Source organism: Zosterops lateralis, assembly GCF_965231275.1.
Source record: "Zosterops lateralis genome assembly, chromosome: 11".
NCBI classification, from domain to species: domain Eukaryota; kingdom Metazoa; phylum Chordata; class Aves; order Passeriformes; family Zosteropidae; genus Zosterops; species Zosterops lateralis.
Window position 1 is genome coordinate 3,942,723 of NC_139771.1, and position 11,384 is coordinate 3,954,106.

At 48.4% G+C, this 11,384-nt stretch overlaps 1 protein-coding gene across 1 annotated transcript in view; it reads right to left on the minus strand.

Annotated features, from left to right (window-relative positions):
- Positions 1-7,349, minus strand: part of CACNA2D2 (calcium voltage-gated channel auxiliary subunit alpha2delta 2) — a 211,114-nt gene extending 203,765 nt beyond the window's left edge. Inside the window, exon 1 of the mRNA XM_083869774.1 lies at positions 7,021-7,349. Coding sequence (XP_083725900.1) covers positions 7,021-7,145 — 125 coding nt within the window. The 5' untranslated portion in view covers positions 7,146-7,349. The remainder of the gene's footprint in view (positions 1-7,020) is intronic.
- Between the last annotated feature and the right edge of the window lie 4,035 nt (positions 7,350-11,384).

Here is an 11,384-nt window from a genome sequence, read left to right on the forward strand (position 1 = left end):
TTCGACCGTTTAAGGGTTAACTTTGTGCTTGCAAGGCCAAGAGGCTGCGAAGCCCAAATGTACGGGGCAGGCTCTATTTGCCAACAAATCAGGTGCACAGGGGCAGCCACACGGTGAACCTGTGCTGAGCCTGCCGCAGCACTAACTTTGAGCACTGAAATGGTGTTGCAGCAGGGATTGAAGCAAGCCCACGCACTGCTGCCAGGACTCCGACTCCTACTGCCCTCGCTCTCCGTGTTAGACAACACTGACTTAATGCTCCTGTGGACACACATGTTCCAGGTTATCCTGAGCAAACCTCTCTGGTCAACAGCCACGTGCTCTGCACACACTTCCGAGCCTCGCACAGAGCATGCCGGCCAGCTCTGGCTTGAGCCTTCTTTCACTCGAACTCGGATATGAAAACCTCACCAAAGTGAGTATGTACTTTAACCAAACTACTGCTGCAGACAGCATTTCCACAGATGGGAAGCAGCCGGTATTTTGGTCATGAGATTTTCACCCCGCTCTGTCCTTGTGTCTGTACTCCCCATCCTTTCCACCCCCCCGTCCCTCCCTGAAGCATAGGCTGCTTTCTAACACTACACGGATTTTTGCTCCAATGCACAGCATGATCTAACTAATTCGCACTTCATTGCTCTGCACACCTCATCATTTGCACATGAAAACAGCAGTCTCTCTCTATCCCTCCACTTGCTGCCTATTTCTTCCTCCTCCTCAGAACAACTCCACCATGGAAGCTGCAGTGAGGAGGCTCACATTACCAGGACTCCATTGCTTTTACAAAATTTACTAGTGTGCTGTGAAACCTCATAAATAATTCAGGATAGACAACCTTTGTCAGGTAAATGAACGTGCCTTTTGTAATGCATCACTCCGGGTTTTCCATCACAGTGATACTTACTGTAGGCACAACCCATATTGATTCAGGAATTCCCCAAGTGTCACTGTGGGAAAGGGTAGAACAGTTTTCCCACCAGCAGAAGCCAAGAATACCCAAAGTCGACCCAGGGCTTCAGGGGACTCATAACAGAAACCCACTGGTGCTGACAGAGCTCCAGCCTAGTCCGTGGAAAGCACAGCCCCATCCCCACTCTTCAAGGACAATGAAAGAAGGAACAAGGTCGAGGGAGGCAAGAGACATTCTTATTATAGAAAATCCTTTTCATTGCGAGAACTTCAGGGATTTTGACATACACCAGAGCTAAAAATCGTGTTGCATCCTGTATTTATTGCGTTTAACTCTACGCACAATCAGTGGTGTCGCTGCACAAAGATACAGGCAAACTCAACTGCTGTTTTGACAACTGTGCCCAAGGCTTTACCATCATTATTGACCGAGATGGTTTATATGGCATTTAGCACCCAATCTGATTGCTGTCAGCAATTATCTCCTCTGGAGTTCTCAGTCCCTACTAGACGTGCGGGAGAATTGATCCTGGTTTTCCTGAAAGGCAGTCTCACATAGCCTTGGGAGAAGCTGTGCTGTACCACAGCTCCTGCACCGCCCCCCGCCAGGCTGAGCAGCAGCTTCCGAGGAGGTTGCACGGCAGCCTCATCACAAGGATAACGACCTTAGGAGGAGTTAATGGATAGATACAGAAACCACAGACCGTGCACCCTTCTTCTGGCCTGACTGCGTTCAGATCCTTGTGTCTCTCGCCCTGCAGCCCTTTCACCCGTCACAAGCTCATCTGGTTAAATATCCCCATCACTCACGCATCAGTCAATGCGAGAAACACTTCGCTTTACAGAGGAAGAATGAATCCTTTGGCCTGCATAAACACCTTTAATTTCTCATTGTATTTATGACCAAAAGATAATGGCTGAGACGGGATGGGAAGGGTTGTAGGGAAAACTCTCAAGGCAATGAAGAAAATCTACAGGCATTCTGCAAAAGATCAAATAATTAAACCTAAAGAAAACCAAGTCAGTAGTTTGTTGACAGAAACTGGCTTTCCAGTAACAACAATTTGTATAACCCCATTCCCCATGCAACCCAGCAATAATAAACTCGAGGATGAAGCCTAGATTACAGGAACTGCTCTAAAACAACAAACTACTACCAACACCCCAGAGAGGAAAAATAATTTTGCTAATGAAACGCATTTTGCTTTCAAGAGGCTCCTAGAAAAGTAAATACTGAAGCGTTCAGATACCGCTCTTTCTTACTGAATATCCCACTCCAGTATGTTGCTTGGTAATGACTTTTATTTCATCTCACTCGAGTATTTCATTGGCTGACAAAAGCATTGTCTGACTCGTACAGCGTGTACACGTGTTTATGTTGCAGCGTGCAGATGCCCCAGCACACAAGTCCTCGAGAGCCCTTCCGATGGATTTTGGAGACAAACACCAGGAAGCTCGTTCAAGGTAAGAAGGAATCACCTTCAGCTTTTCAGGGGCTGTTGCACACACAACAACACACACAAAGCTTCTTTACAACAAAGCTGCTGATCTCCTCCTGTCAAACACCAAGCAGGAGCCCATTTCTACCCTCAGGTCTGTGCGCAGGAGCCTCATCGATTTCAGTGGGAACCCACACGCTTTCTCGAGAGAATTTCAATTAACAATTTCTCAGTGTATACAGTTGAAAAACTCGGACTCTGGAAACCACAAAAGGGGACGATTGCAAGCAGTTTACAGTGTTGAGGTGTCACAGGCAAGAAAGCAACAATGCTCTGCTCTTTCCCTATGTGACAACTGAGCAGGAAACACTCAGGAATGGTAACAGGAATGGAGAAAATTGCTTCTAAACAGCAAGAAATACTGCAAATGATTTTGAAAAACCATTTGTTCCTCTTTGTAAGGCTCTTCTTTTACCTCTGGAAAGTTCAGGGTGCCTCTGCACACCTCAAAGTGGTTTCTGCCACCAAGCACAGCCTGCCCAGGGACGTTGCAGGGACACTGGGCATTTGTGCCTCCACTGAGTACAAACTGTCACAGAGGCTGCTCAGCCCTCACAGGTACAGAGGGCCATTATCTGTCAGTCACTCATGGCGGTAGATTGCCCTCACAGGGCAATCTGTGCTTGGTGCAGCACAGCAGAAGACAAGCAGGGCCATCTCCCAACTTCTCTGCTGAGTTCCAATGCCAGGCATCAAAACCATAATTGGAAGAGATTTTCTGACCGCACAGCAGGTGGTCAGTAGAACAAGGGAAGGAGTTTCTTCTGCATGGCATTCTGCAAACCCTAAAGCATCCAGTCCTAATAGAGTTATTTATTTCAAGTCCTGATAGCCCAGATTTGCTATCACTACCAGCATCATTAACCTCATTTGGGATGAAATTACAAGTACAAACCAAAATCTGCTACAAAGAAGCAACTAATTTGGAAGAGGCAGCCTCAGGCCCACCTTCCAGTGGTGATGGGAAGATAATAAGCCTTACTGCTCTGAGCAGGAGCCTTTACTGCTCAGAATCTGACAGGAACAAGGGTAACAGCTCCAGCTTGCTGCCCAAAACAACTGCCTACATCTGACAAGTGCTAAACCTGTTGGAAAAGCAGGACTGGACCCAGGACCCCATGCTGGCACTTTCCCCTGCAGACATCCCTTTCTCCTCTGCTGCCTGGTCAGAGATGCCCTGCAGAGCAGCAATGAAGCCAAGGAGCCACGCAGCAATTCTGCACACACCTGCTTCCTCACAAGAAGCAAATGGCTTGCCACCCTCTAGCAGATGGCAATTTTCTTTCAAGTCCAAATGACAAAAATTCTCGCTGGAAAGTGAGGAGGGGCTTCATTCTGCTCCCCGCTGGCAGCACTGGCAGCCACATTCCCCAGCACTCCCGTGCACGATCTCCAGTAACGTGAGGCAGTGGTGATCCAGGTACAGGACACCCCTGACTGACCAGCCTTTCAATTATCTCATACCAAACCGCTCAGAAATCTAAGCAGAGGTTTTTACCATGCTGCCACAGGAACCCCTCTTGGACTATTTAAAAGAAAAACTAACTGCAACAAACAGCTTTCCTTTCCACAGCCATTAATCCCGTTGCCCACATAGATGCACATTCTTGAACACGACGATTCCTACAAGGAGCCTTGTTAGTCAGTGGCCATCACCTAACACGCCCGCCCCAATGGGTTTGTTCCAATCTGGGATTTTGCTGTTTAAATCTCAATGAGAAATTCCCCTTTGGACAACTGGCTGAGCCGAGCTTTCCTTAGCTCAGCATAAGATGATTAAAACCATGCTACCCGGGAGGGGAGAGATAATGTAGAACACCAGCGATTTATCAGGGACAGAACCAAGAATCAACACACCGACAATAATTAATACAATTGTAAACAAAAATAAAAATAAAAAATGTTCTTTATTTTCTTCTTTCCTCCCTTAGGCAAAATATCCTAATCGTTCAGTCTGCTGCTTGCCAGAATGAAACAGTTCTGGGGCTGCTTAAAAAAGCAGCCTCGTTTTTGAGAGTCCTGTAGTAAAAGATGACTTCAGTGATGTACAGAGAAAACCTCTAAAGACAAACACGTTTCTAATCAATGCTCTGAATCATTCACAAGGCTGCATTGTCTAAAGTAGGAGAAAATTAGCTGGTAATGGGAAGAATTCAGCAGCACATCTCATCAGCTTAACTCGGCTCCCGGTAAATCTGCCCCCAAAACTTAAGTTATATCCAGCCGCTTTAAAAACAAGAAGGGTGGAAACAGGTAAACTGCTCGAGGGGGAACAGTAAATTACAGGAGATTGTTCAAGCCTTGGTGCCAGTTCCCATTGCACTCTTCACTCCCAATAAGTACTTCCTTTCCAAGAAACAAACAATCACAGCAGCCCTAGGGCAGAGCTCACCAGGCATTTCATCCCACAGGTTACATACAGCATTAACCTACTGCCCAGCAATTGAGCATCATCATCAGATATCCATCCGTGACTCCTCTCTTCTCCGGGTTCACAGAACAGGTCATGAGGGGAACCAAACAAGGCAGGTATAAGGTCAGGTTGAGGTCTTGCGTCCCTTCTGTGTCTCTTCTCCGGATGCAGCCAGACGGCATCGATTGCTACCAGAGGCACACGCACAGAATTAGTGGCCTTTTCGGGACCATTCCTCTATATTTGCAAGAAATTATGGATCTTTGCCAATAGCTTCACTTTTTGCTTATCTTGCCTCACTCAGTGCAGCATCAGGCCCACTCTGATAAAACCTCAGATAAGAGAGCACAGAGCTAACAAAATCTATGCTAGCAAACCCCTCCAAATTAATTGGAATCAAACTGCTTTGGTAAAAAGCTGGCACGGTTTATTAGAATAACATATATCATAGGGAGAGGGAATGCAAGCACATTATTTACATCTTACAAGCTTTTTTATGTCTCTCTCAGTAGAGGAAGCTTCTTATAAAACTTTCTGCAGCTAGAATGAAAACGCAGCTTTGACTCACAAACTGGTACTCAAAAGAAATTTATTCTTTAAATTGAAACTGTGTTCTGAACTTAGTAAGAGAATGCAACAACTTGCAATCCATGAAAAGCTGCTGAAATATCAAAAACATCCCACAAACTTTAGCTGTGCTCCATCACGTACAGAATCCCCTTTGCTTCTTTAGGGATTCTCAGAGGAGCAGAGATCGCTCATGAGAGAGCAAGGCCGGATCAGGCCGTAAGGCTGTGGCACTTGGACGAGGACTGGCATGTTCCCTTTCCTCTCCTGCCCCTGTAGGTAGACATTTCTCAGGATCTTATTCGGAAGAATTTCTGTATTTACATGACAGCAAGAGAAGGGAACCCATCGGCTCCCGGAGGTCAAAGATATTTAAAAATATGAATACGTGCCCCAAAAGAATCCAGAAGGAATCTCTGTCAATGGGAAGGATTTCAGAATAAACGACCGTGCCACTGGTGAAGGCAGATATTAACATAGTAACAGGACTACAGCTCTCCCAAATAAACAACACTGTTTCTTCTGCCGATAAGCCTTCTTTTCAGAAGGCCTGACTAGCTGCTTGCAAAAATGTACTTTGAGATCAAAGACACTAATCTAACGGCTTTCAAAAAGACTTCCTATGACATATATATATATATGAAATGTATTTCTATTCTTAAGCAAATCACAAATGACAAGACAACTGTGACATAAAGCAGTGCACATCCACTGGGGCAGCACCAAGTTAAGGGCAACACTGCTATTATTAACTCTATGTCATTGAAATCTTTCCCCCACCTTCAGAAATGCAGACTGTAAGGACACGGTGTCAACCTTTACATTGAATCGTCTGGATTTTTTTCAGTTTTGTGTCAACAAACCTCAGCAATTCGTAACGGAGATGACAGCCTCTTAAAATACATCTTAGCAAGGTTTCCCGGGGACGTGTGGAGAGGGACAGGTTTAAGGGTTACCACGGTAGGCAAGAGAGCCAACCGACCCTGTCAACAAATATTCCCAAACATTAACTTCTAAAGCAATTTCTTCTTCTTCAAAAAAAATCTATTTATATCCTTCCTGCAACGACTATCCAGTCTCCCACCCCCTCACCCAAACGAGCTGCTTTCCGATTCTCTTTCAGTAGATTACGGTCAATTTTAGTCGCCAAAGAGGCAGGGAGAGGATGACCCGCCAGCTCGGATAGCCTGTGGAACTATCCAGGTATTATTAGTTTATGCTCAAACTCCGGTGGGCACGGCCGGTTGTGGGTACCATATTGTGTGCTTGAAACGAGGATGGGGGGGGGGGGGGGTTGGAAAATAAGTCGGTTTCGGTCTTTTCCCCCCTCTCGCCACATTAAGGCTCCGACAGCCGCCCTGCGGACCGGCACCCGCCGGGGAAGTTTGTGCTTTCCAGCAACTTTGGGTCCGTTCCTCGCCCCGCCGCTCCGGCGGGGAGCGGGCGGAGACCCCCGCGCCCGCCCGATCCAGCGCGGCACCGGCACCGGCCCCGGCAGCGCCCGCCGCGGCCCCGCCGCCGCCGCTCCCCCGCAGGCCCCGGGGCGGCCCCGCGATGCGCCACCGCGCCGGGCCGGGCCGAGCCGAGCCGAGCCGCGGGGCGGGGGGTACCGGCCGGGGCGGCGGCACTTACGTGTGCTGCTGGGGGAAGCTGTAGCCCTGGGCGGCGGGGGCGGCGAGGAGCAGCAGCAGGGCCAGGTGGCCGCAGAGGGCCGGGGCGACGGGCGCCGCGCTGCCGGTCGGAGCCGCCATCGCCATGTTTCCATTAACGGCGCGGCGGGGAAGGGGCAGAGGCGGCCCCGCGGGGCGGCTCCCCCCACCGCCACTCGTGCGACGAGCGCGGCAGTCCTCGGCAGGGGGGCAGCGTCGCGCCGGCTGCGGGCACCCACCGGCGGCCGCTCGCCCGCTGCCTCTCCGCGGCGGCCGGCACTGAGCGCCCGCCGAGCGCTACTTTCCCTCAAATAGGCGGCCCGGCCCGGCCCAGCCTCCTCCCCGCCCGCTCCCTCCCTCCCTCCGGCCCCCCGCGCCGCCCCGGCCCCCGCCGCCCCGCCGCCTCAGCGCATGCGCCCGGCCCCGCGCCCCCCCGCCCGTCCCGCCGCCCCCGGCTCCGCTCCGGGATGGGGCGCCCCGGCCGCGCCGTCCCGCGCCCCGCCCGGGCTCCGTGCGCCCATCCCCGCCCCGTCTGCCCCCGCCCCGGGCGCTGCCCCGCCGGTGGGTCCCCCCCGCCCCGAGCGGCGAGGGACCCCGCGGCTCCTTCCCATCCTCCGCGCGCCTCTGTCGCTGCCATTCCTGCCCGGGTACCGCGTTCCCCTTCGGGGCCACCTCCCGGAGGCACGGCAGCGTATGGGAATCTCCAGTTATGTTTAATGCAATAATAATAGCAGCTATGATTTTTTTTTTTTTTTTTTTTTTTTTTTTTTGAGCACACTATTTTTGGGGAGAGTTCCTGAGCGTGACAGAAGGGCAGACTACACATTCAAAATAACGGAATTAATAACGGCAGCCCCCAAATTGGCAGGGTTTCTGAGGCAGACTTTTGAAGGCCTGGATTTTTGAAACGCTGTCTTCTGGATAGCTGCAGCACAATTTCGTCTTCCCTAAACTCAAACCCAAGCTGTTCGGCTTCACGGGAACTGACCACTGGCAAGGCAGGGACAGCTGGCAAAGGCAGAGGCAGGAACATCGTTCACATGCTCTCCTGCCCAGACAGCCTAAATCTGGACAATCAGGAGCCAGGCAGTGTGTAAGTAGCACCACCTTGTCTTCTTTAACTCCAAAAGAGGTGTCATGTTGGCAAGGTTGCCAGATCTGGTCACATCTCTCGAGGAAGAGCCTCACAAATTAGGCATCAGCGCTTTAAAGATGCAAAGGCTTCTTGGTCCTGCCCACAGTAGCAGCGCAGCAGTGGCAGGGCAGGAGCTCCTGGCAGTTTGGATTGCAACACAAAGGTTTAAAATTGCCTTCCAGCTTGGGAAAGGAGAAAGGATTTTGATAAGGAGAGGTTGCTTCTCTGAAACACTCCATGCCCTCGTTTTTAGGAGGGGTTTTCTTCTGCTGATGCACAGGATTGCCTCCACCCTTTGTTTCTGCCATGCAAAGGAAACATTTTGGAGGAACAGAGATCCAAACTCAGTACCCCAGGAGCACTGAGGCTGCCATTTAAACTCATGTGGTCATATCCAGGCACATCATGAGTTGCAGAGAGGAGCAGTGATGGAACATTCATGACTTGATGCACTGACTCCAGCTCAAGCTGCTTCACAGAAACAATTCTTTTTTCAAAGAGGTAGAAAAACACGATCATTTTCCCAACTCATGTTGGAACTCAGCAGTAAAACCCACTCCTGAACCAGAAAATAGGACTTGTAAAAACACCAGACCCTGACCTGATATGTTCAACATAGAAATGAATATGCACAGTAATTTAATACTTCAATAAATTATTAAGAAATACTTCAGTATTCCCTCTCTAGCTTCTGTACCACGTGCAGACTAGAACTATGCTTTGCACACTCTTCAGGACATGGTCTGCTTTTGCATCCTGTATTTCAACTGCACCTGCCACACCGTTTAATCCAGGTTTGCATGGGCTGTTACAGTCAAAATCACAGTTACTGACCCATCATCTAGAAGTTTCCAATTTACAACCTCCAAGTGTGTTTCAGCAGTGGTAAGTGGATAATCTCTAGTGTATACATGGGAAACAGAGCGACAATAGGATAAACAGCTTGTCCTTTGCTGACAGAGACAGCAGCAGATAGCAAACACTCTGCATTGTGTAGAATTTGGCTTTACAAACTCTTGAAAGACAAATTCTGTTCTCTGTTACATCCCTGCTTTCTGTCCCAGAGGACTTGGGTTAGCATCTGTCTAACAGATAGAGTTTAACTCAAGATATGAGCCCATAGGGTCCAGATATTTGGTTCCCATTCCAACAGGACAGCCAGGGTCTATGGAGCAACATTGCCATTGCCAGATATCTTTTATAATATGGGATTTTTCTGCGTTATGTAATCTGATCCTCTGTCCTGTAAGAAGAGCTCAGGGACACAACTGTGTATTGCCACGGCTATCAAGTGCTTTTCCAAATGCCTGGCATCCAGCAGCTGGCTGCTCTACAATTGCAAATGCGTGGCATGTATGCAGCAGCCCCAGTGCTGGATGCTCCAGCCTGTTGTGCTTGAGCTGTGTGTGTGAACAGAGCGACTCTCCATCGCAGGCACAGCCACCCGACACATTTGGAACAGCAGGAGTGATTTATATCCTTGAGATATGGCTCTCCCAAATGCTTACAGTTGTTCTGCTTTGATACCAATAACAATCCTTACAATTGTTTTCTTTGATACCAATAACCTTCAGAGCAGAATTTGATCTTATGGTCTTACAGGAGGAGCAGATCTCTAGGTGTCAAGCAATTACTTTCAAATGTGGCTGTTTGGGTTTGTTAACAGTAAAGACCTGCCTGCTATGTCCTTGTTTGTAAAGAACAGTCCTATATTGCCGAGATGGACATTTTGGGTTAGTTCTATGAAGTTGTTTTGCTTTGCTATTTCAAATGTTTTTGACTGTGTGGTACTTATTGCTGCAATGTCTGCAGTCCATACACGGATAGGTTGGCTAGTAGCAAGCTGGTTGGAAACAGTCTTAAATGTAAAGGGGCATAATCATGGAATAAGTGAAGTTATGTGACACAAAAAAGTGTGGATTCACTCCTGTGTGCTGTTATATTAACCCTTCCACCTCCCAACCAAAACCCTTTTCCTGGGGCACATATGTTTACAGATTTATCAGCAGCTTTCTTTTACCTCTTAACCTAAAAATGCTGCAAGTTTAATTTCCAAGCTCTGCAAAAAGGAGAGTCACATCCAGAACTGGAATAAACAATGTTTTATAAAGACCTTACATGGCAAAAATTTTCAAAATCAGTGCTGTCCCAAAAGGGAGAGAAGTAAGTCCGTGGAATCATCATCCAGCTGGTATTCTGGTGAGAATGACAGGGAAGGCAGCATTGAAATATCCTTCATATTTTCTGCAGCATTTGCTGCTACACTGTGGCCTGTTTGAAACACTGTCTAACCTGCAGCACCAAGCACCACCAAGCCACAAATGTGGGCTTGAACATGGAGTTCAAGCCATCCCCAGCAGAGCAGCTTGTGATACATCAGTGTAGGTTCTCAGAAATCAGACTAACATTGAAAGCACCATAATCTACACAGGACCCGCTGAAATTCCACACAATACCTGAAATACTCACAGGGCTGCAGCAAAACAAGCAGCACCACTGCCGAGAAGCCATGTAGGAGGAGGCTGTCTAAATTGTTCTTATGGCTGATTTATTTGCAAATGCAGGTGAATGCCAGAGAGGGTGTCATTTTAACTCTTCCCTGACTGATCGTTTCTCAGGAAAAATGCAAACCTTTGCAGTCAGTAGCTGCTGTATGGATGTTTCTTTCCTTACTCCTTCAGGTACACCAAGTTTGGCCTTCCCCATCCTCTGCTTTCGTGCAGTGCCTTGATGAAAAGGGACAGTCATCCACACTGTCCTAGCAAAGCAGGTCACTCACCTGAGTAACCAGAGGAATTAGCAAGGATACTTCTCTCCCACTCTTGGCAATTTACAGTGAGGCACCTCTGCTTCTGCATTCCTGAAGGGCAGCTGAGATCCCAGCATGCCCAAAGCAGCACAGCTCTGCACAGGATTCCCCATCCCTGAACACAAGCTTCAACTTTAGGCAGATTGGCCCAAGTACCTGGCTTGGTACATGAATGGTAGTCAGCAGAACAAATCTGTCAATTTAAACCTGAAATTCCCTTTCATGGAATTAGTCTAGATCCATAGTTTTGTAATTACAAGTGCAGTTTTGCACCCCATGGCTAAACATATAAATACTGGAGTAAACGATAGCTATAGTGATGAAAAATCAGTTGCTGAGTGAGAGGTTAGAAGATGTTATTGGCATACTGTTAAAGAGAGACAAATAAGGGGAAGAGGTAATT